The 18,878-nt window shown below is 47.2% G+C and overlaps 1 protein-coding gene across 6 annotated transcripts in view; it reads right to left on the reverse strand.

Moving 5' to 3' along the window:
* TENM2 (teneurin transmembrane protein 2) overlaps positions 1-18,878 on the reverse strand; it is a 1,211,371-nt gene that overhangs the window by 148,806 nt on the left and 1,043,687 nt on the right. For all 6 annotated transcript variants that reach the window (XM_080675628.1, XM_080675627.1, XM_080675626.1 and 3 more), the window contains 2 exons: positions 13,363-13,558; positions 8,139-8,240 (listed from right to left, as the gene is read on the reverse strand). In XM_080675628.1, the coding sequence (XP_080531754.1) occupies positions 8,139-8,240; positions 13,363-13,558 (298 nt within the window). The remainder of the gene's footprint in view (positions 1-8,138; positions 8,241-13,362; positions 13,559-18,878) is intronic.

Raw genomic sequence — 18,878 nt, forward strand, 5'->3', positions numbered from 1 at the left:
ACCCACCCCACAGTGTTTTTCTGAGGATGAAATGAAGAAATGTCTGTATAGCACTGCACACTGTGCCTGGCTCACAGTAAGGAATCTAGAGATAAGAGTCTATAGACAAGATTTTGCTATCAGTGTTGTTATTAGGGGGAAATTGCTCAACTCATCCCATTTAAAGAGACAGGACAGGGTGGAGCAACCCTCTTTCCCATCAACCGTCCAGCTGGCCTCCTCTCTAAGGACCCCTTTCCTTCCCATACGAAGGTTTTTCTAAGGCACCCAACTCTGTGTGCATCAGGTCGAGGATGTGTGTGCCTGGGCGAGTCACTGCTTTCTAAGGCTGCTCTGACGTACCTAGTAGTTTAAAAAGGAAAAAAAAGTTTCTATCCCCAGAAGCAATTTAACTGGGGGGAGGGCTGCCTGATTTAAGCCCGGGAAGTGATTTCTGTTTGGCAATGGGAGAAGCATGAGCCACGCCGTGAGCAGCCAGGTTTTAGAGGTTGCAGGCCTGGACTCGCACGGGGGCAGCCGATAAAGGGCCCCGTGACATGGGGATGGCGGCAGGTCTCCATCTGAAGGTGCTTGAGGAGAGAAGTAACAGGTCTTGAGAGCCTGGGAGGATGCTGGAGGTGGAGGAATGCCATCTGGGGCCAAGTGGACAGGGCAGTGGCTGTGAAGACAGAGCATAAATGGCAGAGCATGTCGGAGGTCCGTGAAACAGGAGCTGGCAGACGACGGGATGTGGGAGGTGATGGGACATGCCTGGCTGAGGAGGGTGGGGGGACAGAGGAGTTCAGAATAGCAGGCTCTGAAGGTAGGCAGACCCTCTTTCAAATGCTGGCTCGGCACTTGCTACCTAGTAAACCCTAGTTTCCACTCCTGAAACCTTGTCTTGGGCTCCGACCTAAATCCTAGTGTGTGACCACACAAATATTGCGTGCAAAGCACATCTTCCTTCTGTCTCACATCCTCCGAGGTTAACCTCAGGGCTGGGCTGGCATCAGGGGTCCTGGCCTGAGGCCTGGTTTGAATCTTAACAAGATCACTTAGTAGCTGAGGGATTTTTGTTGTCGTTAATCCTTACCCGAGGATATTTTTCCCATTGATCTTTAGGAAGAGTGGAAGAGAGGGGGAGAGGCAGAGAGACAGAAACATTGATGTGAGAGAGACACATCGTTTGGTTGCCCCGACCAGGGCGGGAGCCTGCAACCAAGGTATGTGCCCTTGACCAGAATCGAACCCGGGACCCTTCAGTCCACGGGCTGAGGCTCTATCCACGGAGCCAAAGCGGCCAGGGCCAGCTGAGGGATCTTGAGCAAGTTACTGAACCTCTCTGTGTTTCACTGTTCGCATCTATGAAAGGGGATTATAGCCATTCATAAAATAGGGCTATTCATGATTAAATGAGATAAGTATGCCGTTGCTTAGTACAGTGGCTGGCACGCAGTAGGAACTCAACAGCAATGATGATGGTGATCAGGGGTCCTCAAACTTTTTAAACAGGGGGCCAGTTCATTGTCCCTCAGACGGTTGGAGGGCCAGACTATAGTTTAAAAAAAACACTATGAACAAATTCCTATGCGCACTGCGGCCCAGGACGAGTCGGCTGCTAAGCAGGACAGGCAGCGGCACCCGGCGGGCCGGATCAATGTCCTCAGCGGGCCGCATGTGGCCTGCAGGCTGTAGTTTGAGGACCCTGATGGTGATTATAATTGGAGTTGAGACTTGGAGCCCTAAGAAGGACTGAGTAGTGGGTACATTGGCAGGTTAAAAGGAGAAAAATGGCAAGATCCCTGGTCTCTGTTTTCACGGCTCCACAGAAGCGAGGCAGGAGCCAAAACTAGCCGATAGGGAGAACGAGAGGAGACCTTAGGTTCCCACGGTTGTGCCATTTCCGGGCCTCCCCTGACAGCTGTTCAGCAGCAGGAGTTGTCATTTCTAACAGCTACTCAACACGCAGCACCCAATGTGCCCGGCGCTGGTGCGCTGAGTGTCTGCTGCCGGTTGGGGCCTCACGTTCAGAACCAGATACACCATCTGAGCAGCCAGTGTCAAAGCACAGTCATCGGAGGCCCTGGATCTCTTGGGAAAGGCAAGGCGGCTTTTCCAACCACCCAACGAAGCAGCGTAAGTCAATGAAAGACCGTCTAATAAAAGTAAAATAAAAGGAATCATAATTAAAGAGCATCGAGCCCACCACAAATAGCATTAAAGTAATGAGAAAGCCGTGCAAGGGGAATAGTAATAACCAGACACTGTAGACGAAACAATAACTGGAATAATAAGCACAATTATAGGAGGACAGGAGAGGCACCTGATGGAAAGTGGCACAAGTTACCAGGAAGGAAAGGCCGTTTTCCTTCAGCTCTGGATCTGAACAGATCGCTGACTGCATTGCACCAGCAATGAAATCCTACACGGAAAGACACTGTTCCGTGTAGTTCCTTTACACCAGGGGTCCTCAGACTTTTTAAACAGGGGGCCAGTTCACTGTCCCTCAGACCGTTGGAGGGCTGGACTATAGTTTAAAAAAAAAACTATGAACAAATTCCTATGCGCACTGCGGGCCCGGGACGAGTTGGCTGCTAAGGAGGACAGGCAGCGGCACCCAGCGGGCCGGATAAATGTCCTCGGCGGGCTGCATGTGGCCCACGGGCCATAGTTTGAGGACCCCTGCTTTACACGCTTTCTCCATGGGACTCTGCGCATTCCCCGATGCTCACTGGCTATTTTCCTAGATCCATACTTCATCGCTCCATAAACTCCCTCATCTTCTCCTTCATAATGTCCACGGCACTCAAAGCCCACATCACAGCATTCTGGGTTGAACTTGGACTTCCCACTTGCTTATTCTGTGCCTCCACCAGCGGGGAGTTCTCGGGGGCAGGGCCATGGCCCTCCTGCTCACGATGGTATCCCTGGCACTCGGCGCAGGGCCTGGGTCATAGCAGGCACATATTAAGCATCTGTTGGATGCATGAGTAAGTTCAGTCCCTCCATGACTTGGGATAATGGGTTGGGACCCTCATGTATTCTTTCAGTGGGAGGGTCAGGTCCATTCTGACTTCTGAGCCGCTCAGGACCCCCAGCTCGGAGGGGGCTGTGGAAGAAAGGCTTTGCAAATGCCTGCTGACTCCTCCGTTCACTGCAAGGATGTCTGCAGGCGCCTGATGCAGACTGGCAGGTTCATAAGAAGACAGGGAGCTGCTGCCCGCACCGCACATCCGAGGGCACGGGAGGCGCAGCATGAGGTCAGGAGAGTAAATCCGCATTTCTGTCACTAGGACACATATCCCGTTGCTCAGATGTGACGGGGATCTCACTTGCTAACGTGGCAAATTCTCCCCCTGGCAGGAGGGCCTGAGTCTGCTGGTTGCCTGCAGCAGAAACTGGCAGAACTCGGGGCCTCCTGGCACAGCTGTCAGCGAAGGAACAAAGGTGAAGGCGATGTTGTGAGGAGAGAGAACCTTGGGCTCGGCCCTCCTAAGGCCTTTTATCCAGAAAGAAGGGGGGTGGTCGTGGGCCACCACCAGGAGATGGCATCACCGTCCTGGGTTGCGGGAGACCCGAGACCAGCTGCCCTTCCTCCCTGCACTTGGTAGCACCATTACCTCACCCTGTCTGCTCCAGGTTACTTCCTGTTAACACTCAGGAGCTTCTTAGGCTCGAACGTTGTCTGTGAGTGGCAGCCTGTGACAGCCACCAATAACCATGGAGGACCAGAGAGGTAGGGCCTCCAGCATCTCTGCTTTATGTGCAAGGGGAGAGGGGGGTGGGCACAGGGAAGGTACACACACATACATACTCACACTCACACACAACCACATTTTACATTTTTTCTCATTAAAAATCAGAAGTGCATTTTTGATAGGTTTCACTGAGGAGGGCGCGACATCTCACTAAAAATGCATAACCTCCATCAGGTCACGAGAAACCATCAGGTAGACCACACTGAGGGACGTGCTGCGAAACACCTGACAGCACTCTTCAAAACAGTCAAGGTCACGGGAGGCACAGAGACAGGAAAAGCCTGTGGAGCCCTCACAGAGTGGAGGGGACTCAGGAGTCATGACCAGAAAAGGCAGTGTGGGATCTGGGCTGGAATAAAAGATCAAAACTGGGGAAAAAAAAAAAGTCTGAAAATTAGTCAATAGCATTGCATCAATGTTAATTTCCTGGTCTCAATATTATAGAACTACAATTTAAAATGTTGACATTAGGGGTGAACCCTATATGGAAACTCTATGCGCTATTTTTGCAATTTGTCCGCAAGGCTAAAATGATTTCAATATAAAAAGCTGTAAACATTGGGCCCAGCCGGCATGGTTCAGTGGTTGATTGTCGACCTACGAACCAGGAGGTCATGATTTGATTCCCGGTCAGGGCACATGCCTGGGTTGCAGGCTTGATTCCCCGTGTGGGGCATGCAGGAGGCAGCTGATCAATGATTCTCTCTCATCACTGATGTTTCTATTTCTCTCTCCCTGTCCCTTCCTCTCTGAAATCAATAAGAAACAAAAGGATATATATATATATATATATATGCTGTAAACATTGGGAAAGTTGGTTAAAATAGGATTTACTTGATGTTGATATAAAGATGAAAAAGTATGTATTAATATTAAGTATTCTGCACAATGCCTGGAACATATTTAGTACTTAACAATGATTGTTATATATAATAACAAAAGCATAATATGCTAATTAGATTGGACATCCTTCTGGATGAAGCCAGGGCTGTGAGGGAAGCCCAGGTCCCGGTGCCAGAGGGAAGCCGGTGCAGCAGCTGGGGGGAAGGAAGGCCTACTCCTGCACGAATTTCGTGCACTGGGCCTCTAGTTTAGAAATAATCTGAAGAAGAGGCTTAACATAGCCAAGTAAGTGTGGCACTGGATCATTCCATTCACCCATTAGAAGCGGGGTGTCTGCTTTTACGGGGCAGTTAGTATATGTTGTTACTTTTCAGGAGCCAGGACTCAGGAGATGAGAGGTTGGAGGAGCCAGGATTGCTTCCCAGTGCTCAGGTCCACCTTGGCATCCTCAATGGGATATCAATGTGAGAAGCCAACTTGGATTGAATGCTGCTGATAGTGAAAATATTTCTCTCCTGATAGGGTTACAGGTGGGATTAACATTTCCTACCAAATGCATTGATTCCAGTGTTCTTTGAAAATTTTTTTGATTTGGACACTGTTCCTTTTTTTAAAAAAATTATGTTTTTATTGATTTCAGAGAGAGGAAGAGAGAGAAAAACATCAATCAGAGAGGAACACCAATTGGCTGGCTCCTATAGACCCCCTACTGGGGATCGAACCCACCATCTGAGCATGTGCCCTGACCTGGAATTGAACTGTGACCTCCTGGTCATCGGTCAATGCTCAACCACTGAACTACACTGGCTGGGCTGAACATTGTTTCTCTTACGATAAAATTTCCCATGTCAACATGCTGAGTTGACTTTAAGAAATATCTATATATATAAAAGGCTAATATACAAAGTGTACCCATGGGAGTTTGGAAAACCGGGAGCTCTATCACTCGCTATGACATGTGCTTACCACTAGGGGGTGGCGCGGAATGAAGGAAGGCCCCAGCCGGCAGCCAGAAGGCCCTGATTCCTGGCCAGGCCGAGGGATCCTACCCATGCACGAATTTCGTGCAACGGGCCTCTAGTGTTAAATAAATCATAATACTGATGGCCCATGAATTTGGCAAAAAACATTAAGGTGGTCCATGAAAGAGTGCAGTTTGGGAAAGGAGGGCTTAGAACAGCCGTGGGCAAACTACGGCCCGCGGGCCGGATCCGGCTGTTCTATCCGGTTCTCTTGCTCTCCCCTCCGCTCCTTTACTTTGAATTTATATTAGTTCACACAAACACTCCATCCATGCTTTTGTTCCGGCCCTCCGGTCCAGTTTAAGAACCCATTGTAGCCCTCGAGTCAAAAAGTTTGCCCACCCCTGGTTAGAATAAAGAAGAAAGTGCTGTTAATGAAGGAGCTGAAATTGGGTCCATTTCAGAAATACCATGAAAGGAACATCTTTGGGGCAAAGAGAGAAGCTTCCTCCTAACACCGTTCAGCCAAGGATAAAGGGGGAAACAAGGAGAAAGCAATTTTATTCTTTAAACGCTTCAATCTTGTCAACCATATGCATCAACAGTGAAATTAAAATGTCCGAGTTCAAAGGCTGATTTCAGGAACAGCTCCTGAGGATGCAGGAGTAACTACTCTTAACAGCCACTCAATATTTGTTTCGCAAGGATCAATTATACACCGCGGCTAATGCACACTCGGAGGGGCGCCCCGCCCCAGCACAGGTGGTGAATGCAAAACACACCGAGAGTCCTTTTAAGCAGCTAAATGCACACCCCATTACAGATCCATAATGCAGAGTGGCCGCTCGGCGGCAAATGGATTTAGAGCGGAGGGTTCTTAAATGGCCGGGGTACTTAAGCCTGAAAGGCCAGTTGCTAGATGTGCCGCCGGAACACACATGGTTTTGGGGATTAATAATGCATCGATGTGTGTCGGTGTTAATATACATTTACAGCTCACAGCCCGTGCAGCCGAGTGCGCAGCCCATCTGCAGGCACACGTAAAAGGACCGCTCTGTCCTTCCCCCCATCAAGGCCTCCTCAAAATATCATGAGTACGTGAAATAGGATTTCCCCCTGCAACGCGGAGCATGGGAAAAGGCGTGGCACTTCCAGAGCAGCTATATTGATAATTGCCTCGCTCTCAGAACCTCAAGGAAGGATGGTCTTTAAATGAAGAGCACATACAAATCACGAGAAGGTTATGTAAGTAAATATAATGTGCATGAATTAAAAGGTGATAAGCAATAACTCCTTTGAGCATTGGGGTGTGTTATACCGGGCTCACCACGAACGTAGGAAGGGACTGCCCACTTTTCCAGAGGAGGAAGTCAAGATTGCAGAGATGTCTGATCCCTTGCTCAAGATCACGGAGATCCTTAATGGCAGAGCAAGGGCGCAGACCCTCCCCACTACTGCTTTTCAGACTGGGAGATGACCTACTGGTGGGTGGGGAATCAATATAATTTTAACCAGTGTTTATTAAAAATACTTTTATTGATTTCAGAGAGGAAGGGAGAGGGACAGATAGAAACATCCATGATGAGAGAGAATCATTGATGGGCAGCCTCCTGCACACCCTCTACGGGGGATCAAGCCTGCAACCTGGGCATGTGCCCTGACCAGGAATCAAACTGTGATCTCTGCTCAACCACTGAGCCACACCAGCCCAGCTTAACCAGTATTTTTTTTAAAAAAATAAAGTAGGGTAGGGGGGAAAAGAGTACTATGTAATACTTTCAACAATAAAGATGAAAACAAACAAAAATAAACGAAAGTTTAAAAAGTCAAATAAAAAAATGAAGTAGGTTAGAACAGAAAAGAAACAGAGTAAAGGCAAGTGTTGCTTTGTGAAAGCTTTCTTTCAATGTCTTGGTTGCATTTACCTAGCATGTGCACACGTGGGCACCGTGTCTAAAAAGGGTGAGCTCTGCTCTCTGCTACCCTTGTGTCTGACTGCGCCACTTGAAGGTCACGCTCAAGGTCTCCTGCAAGCAGGTATGCAGCCCCTAAACCCCCTGTTCCTATGAGAGTCATTTTCTTTCTTTTATTACCTTTCCCCCAAGAATCCCAGGGCCCCAGCAATCCTGTGCAAAGCAGCATAGATGAATTAATAATACAATTTAAAACCGATTCCACCAAGATAAATAGCACTTCCTAGATTAAGAGCATAGCTGGCCAGAATGAATGAAATTTACTAACCCTGAGATGCTTAATCTTCCATTACATAGAAGCTAATGATTATAAGAAAGGAGTGATGGTAATTCACTTCTGCTTTTACAGGAAATCCAAGCATCTCATTTTCAGCAAATCTTTCTTCTCAGCACACCTTGGTGCCAAGGATAACTGCCCTGCTCCTATAGGTATATTGGCCAATTGTCATAAATCAAGCCCCACTCTTTGCCAAAGGGCTAGGGCTTCTAGCACGCGTGGGCTTACAAGACGCCCCAGTGGGATTCAGTGGGGAGGCCACTTGGGTGCCCCTTCTCTCCTCCCCTCCCCTCCGAGAAGCCTGTGTTCCGTTTTCCAACCACGGCAGGGAAGCAGGGGTAAGTACCTTTGGCACAGTCCGCTCCTAGGAATCCTGGGAAGCAGTGACACAGCCCGGACACGCATTCGCCATTCCCATGGCAGTTACGTGGACAGTCCTGCACTGAATCTGAGAGAGAGAGAAATTAAGCAGTTATCTTTTTCTCCACTTGCTGGTGAAGCAATTTAATAAGCAGCCACCTACCGTTTTAAAGACCAGGGACGGCGACCTCAGGGGACCAGTAGAGAGGAGCATAAGTGAGTGAGGAAGAGAATAGGGGTGGGTGGGGACTAGGGCAATTTAGACAACGCATGGACGTAACCACCGCTGTCCATCTGATTGACCCAGGCAGGAATGCGGAGCTAATTTTGCTGCTACTTTGGCTTTTTCAGAATAAACTACTCATCTGAATCCAAAATCTGAAATTTCCCGTGTTTGAATATTAAGTTTTAAACACCCTGAGCCCTCCCTCCCCCAGCCTAGGTCATCCAGCCAATCTGAGAGCTGGACTGACAGTGGGTATCACCTCAGGTATGGAGGGTGATTGTCCACAGGACAGCAGTTGTTCCTCACCTCAGGTTTGTAGAGTAAAAATATTCCCTGCTGTAAGGGATTTTAGCAAGGGAAAAACCTACATATGTGAGATTGATCAAGTTAGGCATGATCTTGGGGTTCATTAAGTGGTCCGTTTTGGGTTATACAATAGCCCTTTTATGCCTAACTTTTGTGGATCTTATTTTTCCTGAAAATCAATTAGTTCATGTTTGTTCTGACCTACACGGCTGTCCGATAAACCATTTCGTGGTTTATCTTTCTAACTGTACTCTCAAGTCATACCTTCAAAGGGGTCATTTGGAACATTTTCACATTGATTTGGAGCTGGACAGAAACATACATATTCTTTTAAGATTATTATGACCTCATTTTACTTTAAATTAAAATAAATAGACTTCCAGGTTCCAAATTTCTAAGATGATGAAACAAAACATACAGGCCACTGTGCCCAAACGTTGACATGACGCAGCCCGTGGGGAGCGGGGGACTTGGATCTGGTGATGCTGCACGAAAGACTCTCAAGTCTAATTGTTCCTGCTGGAGTCACCTGGAAGGGCAAAGGAGGTTTCTCCTTTAAACAGAAAGTCCCATTTATTCCCGCTCTGCCCTGGAAAACCAAACCATGCAGTAGGGCTTTCTACAGCATGTCCCTTCTCAGCTGTTGTAGTCCACAGGGCTCTGCGGGATTTTATTCTGGGTCCGGTGGGAACAGATGCGAAGTTTTCAATGTCGGAAGGGCACCATCCAGCTTGTATTTTAAGAAGTCACTCCTACAGTGAGGCAGGGATTGGTTCTCATGACGTATCGGGGCCTGGGATGCTTTGGTGGAAACTGACATCGCTGAAGCCAAAGGTCCCTTTTCTGAAACCAAATAACTTCAGAGGTGAAGCAGTGACGGTCCAGGGAGCTCACTGCCATGACAGTCCCGTGCAGAAGGCCTGACGTCTTTGCACAGGCTCTTGCTGGGCTGCAAGGCCTGCCTTGCCCTTTAACGGAGGCATGTATCCCTCAGTGCCAGTTTAGCAAACATTTAGCTGCTGAGCGTGTTCCTTCCTTGCTTCCCTCAGTCTGGGTTCTGTGCCTGCCCCAGTGTTTCCTAAATTCTTATAATTGCCTCTTCATGTCCCTGTCTTTTCTCATCAAGCTCCCTGAGAAAGAGACCAGATCGAAAGTGCTCACTCGGGGATCCTCCATGCTTGGTGCACAGTGGGTCCTTGGTAAACAGCAGTCAGAATGGGCGTGTGCATGCATGTGTGTGCGTGTGGGCACATAGGAGGGTAGAAGAATCCAAAATAAGCAAAAACTGTAATAAAGAGTAGTTTTCAATTAATTTTCCCAAGGTTGTCTATCTCAAGCACTTCTCTAGTTTTTGAGGGGAAAACATTAAGGTTGATATATAAAGGGAGCCCACCCTCTTCAGGCCCTTTTCCACCCCCAAATTAAGTATGACTGCCGACATTATCAGCTTTCCTTTTGGTCCACTTGGTGCAGGTTTTCGCAGGAGACAATGGCAGGCAACGGGAGGAAGCCAGGGCAGTGGGGTTTCACACGCGGCCGCAGCCTCCCCTAAACCCGCACCGTGCGTCAAGAGTGCGTCTCTGTTGCCCCCGAGATGACACTCTCTTCCGATAGCAGGCCACTTCTCTCCAAAATGCATCCCAAGACTTTCCCAAGTCAACGGTCTATTTAGAGTGACCGCTGGTTGACACCGTCTAACATTTTCCCTTCTGTTCCTATCACCAGACTCTCAGCGCTCCTGGCTGCTCTTGATGGAGAACGTTCTCGTAATAGATACGTGTGGGAGACCCTCTGAACCAAATAAAACACTGTGCTTTTCCTCGTATTGCGGGCCAATCACTATCATTGCTGTATTGAGGTGTCTGCCCAACTATTAGGCCAATTACCTTTGCCTTCCTCTCTCTTAGAGCTGCAGTCCTGATGAGAGAATTCCTCAGGGGAGAATTGCTATTCCCGGCTCTGATGGGCAGGTGGGTGAGGGTAATGGTGTGGGGGAAGGGCATCCCTCTACGGCAATGCCTGGGTCTACGTGGATAAAGGAGTTGGGGGGCAGAAGCTGTTATTAGATAATCTGACCCCCAGAAAACTTTCTGTACAGGAGGAAAGGGATTTCTTTGGCTGGAATTCAAAGCAATCCAGTGGTTAAGAGCACAGGCTCTGGAGAGTTCGAATCCTGACTCCACCTCTTAGCAATTGTGTGAGACCTCGGGCAAGCTGTTTAACTTCTCGGGGTCTCGGCTTTCTCATCTAGAACGTAGAATATTGGCAGTACCTCTCAATGGCGAGGCCACGGGCTGATGGAGATAGACCCCACAAAGGGCCTAATCCAGGGGTTGGTACCCTGTGTGGTAGTTGTTTTTTTGTTATTAACCAAGTGCTTGTGGACTCCAGCTAAGCCAGCTGCAGTGTGTGATTTGCGTGGTTATGTATGAGTTCAAATAGAAGGTGACAAAAGGGATATCATTTCTCCTGTTCTTAAGCTAAAGATCGCCTTTTTTCAATCTCAACATCTCAAACTAGTTCGACGTTGTTGCCAGCGCCTTCCTTTTTGAACTGGTTTTCATCCTTTTGCATTTCCCCCCTTGGGTATTAAACCTGATGCCGGAACTCTCCCCTGACTGTGGGCGACTTCTCCGTGGACTTTGGTCATACAAAGCTTGTGTCGTTACTTTAGGGCAGGGGTTGGCATAGTTTTTCTGGAACGGGACATACAGTAAATATTTGGGCTTTGTGAGCCAAACTGTCACTGTTGCAACTACTCTGTCATTTTAGCTACCACAGACAATATATAAACAGATGAACATGGCTGTGCTCCAATAAAACTTTATTTGTAAAAATAGGCTGTGGGCCAGGCTCAGCCTGTGGGCTCTGGTGTGCCAATCCCTGCGTCGGAGCATTTGGCTGCCCTAATGGGACCAATCTTTCCTGAGCGGAGGGAATGAGGATGAATTTCAATCCCATCTGATTCTGTGTCATTCTGATGAAGAATTTCAGATTCGCTAACATAGATCTTTCAAGAATCAGGGAGGCCCTCAGACAAACCCTGAGGCCGGTAGAGCAGTTCTTCAAATGCAGTCAATTGAGAAACAGCTGTACAAGGCGGGCCCCACCATCAGCTCTCATTTAAGGACGGCCAGCTCTATCCCCGGTGTGTTCCATACATGATGTCACATCATCTGCCCTTGAGAGGCTTGCTCACTACCTGCCCGCAAACAAAACTGAGGCTCAGGAGGCAAGTGACGTTTCTAGGGAGGATGTGGGAAAGGCAAGCTGGGATTTAATCCTGGACCGACCAGATCTTTCCTCATGAAACCACCTTATCCATGCGTCTTCAGTGACCCTTGAGATCCCCAACCAGATGCTGTTGGGACAACAAGGTGCTGCAGAAAGGCAAAGGGCAAAGCCTAGAAGCCCATGCTGTTTCTACCATTTTCACATCCTGGGACCTTGAGGGACTCAGTAGTCTGAACCTCAGTTTATTCCTCTGTGGAATGGGTCTACATAGACTCTACAACCTGCTCTGATTCAGCAAGTTCCTACCCAGGACCACTTATTATCATTAACAAGAATTTTAAAACCTAATGACAAAATAAATTTCATGAAAATATCTGTAGCTTATTTGATTGTTAAAATTCTTAGGGTTTGCTCTAGAAAACTTCATGAAATCTTCTCAAACTAATGGCCCAGGTAGGGTTTGTATGCACATATAAGAAGAAAATTTGTATAAAATCTTAGCTTTTCCTTTGATAGCTAATCAAAAGCAGGGCTAAAATAAGCCCAAAATGACAAATATTTAATTAAAGCATTTTGATATTTACCTACTTGAGAACAAAGTTATGATTTTTTTCTTATATCTGTCTTTTTCCTGATTTATTATTGAGTGTTTTTTTTTAAGCTTTGTGTTTTGAGCTTTCCTTGATTTCTTTTTATCCTCACCCAAGGATATATTTTTATTGACTTCAGAGAGAGGGAATGGTGGGGGGGGGGGAAGAGAGAGAGAGAGAGGGAGAGAGAGAGAGAGGGAAGTGGAGGGAGGGAGGGAGAGAGAGACAGAGAGAGATACATTGATGTGAGACAGAAACATTGATCAGTTGCCCCCCACATGCTCCCCGATTGGGGATTGAACCCACAACCCTGAGTATGTGACCTGACCAGGAGTTGAACCTGTATCCTTTTGGTACACAGGATGGCGCTCCAACCGACTAAGCCACCCAGCCAGGGCAAATTTTCCTCGATTTTTAAGAGAAATTGAGCTGACGTGGTCAATATTTATTATCTCGATCATACATTTGAGATTTATATGTTCATCTCATCTAATCCTCACAACAGCCCTATGAGGCGGGCTCTAGTGGTTCTGTTCCACATGAGGAAACAGGCTTCCAGCAGTGCAGTGACCTGCCTGTGTTGTGTGGCCAGGACCTGGGCCAGGTGGTCTGACCCAAGGCCTTCACCACATTGAATCCTTGGGACTCACAGTGAATCTCTCATGACTTAGGCGGCATTCCTATTTTAGTTGGGGCTCTTTTGAGGTGGGTGATAGTCTGAGGCTTACATCAAGGATTCTGCTTTGGTCCTCCACTCAGCAGGAACCACCTTGGAAGACGAGTCCTCTATAGAGAAGCTCAGAACTTGCCCTCCTTCCTTCCGTGGCCCATCACCTCGGAGAGGCCTGACCTACCTAAGACAACAGTGTTGAAGGAAACCATCTCTTTGTCTTTGCCATCATTATAGAAGGCCAGGTGCCACAGGCCCACGTCCAGGTACTGCACGAACACGGCCTCATTTTGAACCAGGGTCTGTATGCTCCGGCGTTCCCTGGGCGACTCGACCACACTCCACTTCTCCTTCCCGTCCAGGCGCTCCATGAAGTCATACTAGGAGAAGAAGAGAGTGATACGTGTGACAATCGGTGCAGACCCAATCCCATGACTCCTTCCCCTCCCACCCCATCAGTTACCTGAGACATACTTCCCAGAACATTTAACTATGAGCTCCTCCAGTAAAATGAGAGTCACAAATGTTGTGGTAACAGTTGCCGTTTACTATGCTTATAGTTACTGCTAATAGTTGTATTACTAACGGTCACAATCTCTTTTCTACAGTTTTTAAATCCCCAAAGCTTTAAAACCCAACGTTTTGATTTCTTCTTCATTTTTATCATCTTCTTTCTGCAACCCCTCCCTGTCCTCCAGCTCTTTCTCCATCTGCAAACCTGGGAAAATCATAATACTGACATTATAGGATTTTTGTGAGGAAGAAAATAATAAATATGTTTTTACTGATTTCAGAGAGAGGAGGGAAAAGGGAGAGAGAGATCGGAACATCAATTATAAGAGAGAATCATTGATTGGCTGCCTCCTGCACGCCCCCTGCTGGGGATTGAGCCCGCAACATGGGCATGTTCCCTGACCGGAATCAAACCATTACCTCCTGGTTCATAGGTCAATGCTCAACCACTGAACAATACAGGCTGGGCGGAAAAAGATAATTAGAACAGTGCCTGGCACAGAGCAAACACAAAATACATGTTAGAATCTCTCATCATCATCTAATTCCATTCTTGCAAAAACCCTCTAAGATAGATGCTATTTCTATCTTCTTTTACAGACAAGAAAACTGAGGTTCAGAGAAGCCATGCGACTTGTTAGAAGTCACACAGCAACTGAGTGGCCAAGCAAAAATTTGGACCTAGAACTGTTTAGCTGCAGCGTCTATGCCCTCACAGTGCCTGGCCTCGGAAAACCCAGCAATTAAATAGTAAGCTCTGTTTTAGTGGAAACCAGGTTCAGAAATGGAAGTCATCAGTGAGAGAGGAAGTGGTCAGCAAAGGCTATCAGGATGGGGGGGTGGGGGCAGCAAGTGTGACTCATGGGAGGCCTGTCATAGAGAACAGTGAAACCCTGTGCTGGGCAAGTGGGAGCCACTGAAGGCCCTTGAGCAGTGACTGATGCAATAAAAGGAATGTTTTGAAGCATTCGCATGGAGAGTCAGGATATGAGATGTTCTAGAGCAGCCGTGGGCAAACTACGGCCTGTTCTATCCGGCCCGCGGAGCCGAAAGAGCAGAGGGTTCTCTTGCTCTCCCCTCCGCTCCTTCACCAGCAGCAGTGTTAACATGGCAACGTTGGGAAACACGGCCGCAGCTCCTTCTCAGTGGGCGGATTTATATCCGCCCATTCAGTAGAAGGAACAACCTCTCAATCTTCCAGAGGCTCCTTGTAATGCCCGAGGACGTGTCCCCAACATCACCCTGGGAATGCGTAGACACGTTATCGTAGTGATGTAGGAAGACACGCCCCTGGAGAGCACAGTATCAGAGCATTAGCTAAAAAGGAGACCAACAACACTGTTCCCACTGAAGTTGATGTTTTAAAGACCAAAAACCTTTCAACCCAGTCTACATTGCCATCTACATCTACGTCCCGGGCATAATTTGGAAGTTGCACTAAAGAAAATGTTTAATTTACTGTTTACACATTTTGTTCTTTTCTATTTGTTTTAGTTTTAAATTATTTTATTATATTTAAGTTTAATTTGAAAGGCTTTTGTACCTTTCCTTTGTTAGGCAATTTTATTTTGCCTTTGCCATCTTCAATATAAGGTATGTTATTGTGCTATGATTCCTCCATTTTTTGAAGTTTTAAATTATAATAATTAGTGTTTACATTCTTCTTGTTAAAATGTTTGAAATGAATAAAACTATTGAAATAAAAAAAAAAAGACCGTACCCTTTTATGTAATGATGTTTACTTTGAATTTATATTAGTTCACACAAACACTCCATCCATGCTTTTGTTCCGGCCCTCCGGTCCAGTTTAAGAACCCATTGTGGCCCTCGAGTCAAAAAGTTTGCCCACCCCTGTTCTAGAGGGAGAATGAGATGAATCAGGGAGACCAGTTGGGAAGGAATAACGGAAACCGATGATATGGGTCTTGAATAGGATAGTGCTTGGGAAGAGGGGACAGCTTTGAAGGAATATTTCTTTCTTTTTTTAAAAAAATATATTTTATTGATTTTTTACAGAGAAGAAGGGAGAGGGATAAATAAGTTCGAAACATCGATGAGAGAGAAACATCGATCAGCTGCCTCCTGCATGCCCCCTACTGAGGATGTGCCCGCAACCAAGGTACATGCCCTTGACTGGAATCGAACCTGGGACCCCTTAGTCTGCAGGCTGATGCTCTATCCAATGAGCCAAACTGGTTAGGGCAAGAAGGAACATTTCTAAGGCAGAGAGGACAGTGTTTGAGCATGGGCTGGGCAGAAAGGATGAAAGAAAAGGCGAAGAGGACATCAGGGTTTCCTTCTTGTTGACAAGAAAATCGGTAAGACCCGGGTAGAAATGGACTAATCTTGTGAACACTTTCAAAATCGCTGCAACCAAAGTCATTTGCATGGTGACTCTCAGAAGACATTCAAACTGTAGATCTTTAGCAGATAAAAACCACCACGGTGGGATGAAGCTCTGTCTCACCACTTCCCCTCCATGAAAAGGTTTTCTGTAGGTTACAGACATCAACCAGAACCCCTTCTACAAACTTCATAGAACGAAACTCCAGGCACCTACTCATGTGACTTCCCCATCATCAGAACTGCTGGCTCTTTCCATCTGAAATGTGATCACTGAAAATAAAAGAGCCTATAATCCTAAGTACAAAGGTGTTGCCATCAGGCAAACCCGGGTTTGAATTCTGACTCTGCCATCCGCTACCATTTGAAGTTGGGCAAACCTACTTTTACCTTCTTCCTGGTTTGCTTGCGAGGGAACACGAACACCCACCTTTCTGGGTTGCTATGAGGATGACATGAGGTAATGCTTAGGGCAGGGCCTGGGCAATAATAACCATTTAATTAAGTACTTCGTGATTATGAGTCACTTACTTGCAAATCATAATAACAGAAGCTCATGATCCTCGTTTTTTTACACCTGGGGGGTTGGATAGTCATTGCTTGGGGAGTGGAAATTTCCCCCGTTTCTCAGGAAGCAAGTATATTTAGCTTCCCTCAAACCCATCTCCCATTGGTCATGGCTGTCTTTAAGGGACAAAATAAATGATGTGAAGTGATATGACAAAACGATGCTGCTTTCGGAGGCCTTTGTAACCAAAACATTTGTTCCTTAGCAACCTCGTCAATGTCCCGCTACCAGGACCTATGCCCACAAATTGCTGTCAGCCAGAGGAATGAGCGTAACTGCCTCGGCGCCAAGGTGAGAAGAATATACTTCATCTGGGGGCCAGGATATCACCCCCGTGAGGAAACGTTGGGGGAAGGTGATTACGTGTGTGGGTCATTGCTCATTATTAATTTGGGCATCTGTCATCTCTTGACCGGCAAGGGGCATAGAAATGGCTTAGGGCTCGTGGCAGTGCTCGCTGTCCCACCAATCCAATTACCCCGGGAAGAGGCATTTGTCAGAGGAGAGGGAGGACATTTATTCTGGCTGGCCCCTCAGCATCCCGCCACAGAAGCATGGAGGGCAGTTTTCATTTAAGGAAGGATCCACGAGCCGGTGGCTCTTGCACGGAGCATGGGCTGTGATGATACGGTGGCTGTTGCGTCCCTAGCCCGTGTCCTTTTATTGTGCTTAATTTTTTCAAAGCACGTATCACCCTCTAAACGGATATAATTTGTTTTTATGTCTACTGTCAGTCTACTCAGAAGAATGCAAACTGCAGGAGGGCGGGGATTGGATCTGCATGGTACCTAGTTAAGAGCGGGGACTTCGGACCTAGTCTACCTGGGTTAGAATCCGAGCTCTGCCAGTGACTTCTGTAACCCTGGCTCAAGCAATTTAAATTCTCTGCGCCTCAGTCTCCTTACCTTTAATGTGGGGCTAATAATAGTGTCTACATCAAACCACAGCTAAGCATGCCTTAAAAGTTTCTGCTATCATGATTATAATTCACTGCTGTATCTAATGGATCTCCAGTGGAGTCTGATGAATAAATATTTGTTAGATATCAAACAAATAAAACACTGAATTTGTCAACAAATTCCACTGAAAAGAAACTAAGTTGGATTGTATTCAATAATAAAGACTTGTTCTTTAATTTTCTAATTTCTCATGGGCTTTCTTGAGAGAGAAAAGGGTAGTGTTCCAGTCAGCAAGCCAGGATCACGCACCACCCAGTGCAGAACATGCCTATGGTGGGACACCGTGGCCCAAGGTGTTTGTGTATTCATATATATCATTGCAATTTGAGAGGTGACTTCATAAGTCTGTTACGACCTCACATTTCCAGGTCCCAATAGGATGATGGACAATGTAGGCTTTCTTCCTTTGGGCTATCTTGGCTTTTTCTCTTGTCTTCCTTCCCTTCCTCCTTTGACTCTGTTCCGTAGTGACCACTGTGGCAGCGATTGCCAGTCCTTGTCCATATCAGGTCTGCTCCTTTCCAGCCTCCTTGCCACCAGATGGAAGGATGTGATGGTGCTCCAGTTCATGGGATGTGAGCTGTGGGATGTACTCAGTTCAACATCCCAGGTAGTCAGTCCCCTACAGAGCACTCTTAAAGCCCAAGATGTGGGCACCACAAGACAGGAGGGACCTGGACCCTAGAATCAACAATTGGAGGAGAGCCTGAAATTGTAACACAAGCGAGCAAGGAACACTTATTGAATTAAGCCACTGAGATGTTGAAGTTTATTTGTTATTTCAGCAGAGCCTTCCCGGATATTGACCTCATGCTTCTCTTCCTTCCAAGTTCACTCCCCGAGATTGTAATCATCCCCAGCATAGAATCCATTTCTTACGGGGTGTTAAGAGCACCCCCAGGAAGGAATGGCAGCATCCTCTGTTGGTCAAGTTCCAACCTATTATGTGTGGAGAGTTTAGTTCGCCTAGTTCGCCAAGTTCGCCCAGGACCATCCCAGTTCACACCTCCTGTTCCTTCTTTCACTCCAGAAAGTGCTCTGGTTTGGAATCTGTAGTTACTCTATTCGTAGGTTAACACGTACCAACCAGCATCACGTAGCATCAGTCACAGCTGCTGTAACCTGGGGGAAGGGCTGGAGGCTAGAAACACAAGGAGGATCAGCCTGGCCAAATCAGAGAGGGCCTTCCAGGGTGGGGGAGCAGTGAGAAGCTGGTTAGCTCAGAGGCCATCTGGTCCGGGGGAGCCTCAGCTCGCCTGGATGCCTAGACGGCGGCCTGGCCAGCTTGCTTGGCGGCCTGGCAGACACGCAAAGGAG

This window comes from Plecotus auritus (genome assembly GCF_963455305.1).
Source record: "Plecotus auritus genome assembly, chromosome: 6".
Lineage (NCBI taxonomy): Eukaryota > Metazoa > Chordata > Mammalia > Chiroptera > Vespertilionidae > Plecotus > Plecotus auritus.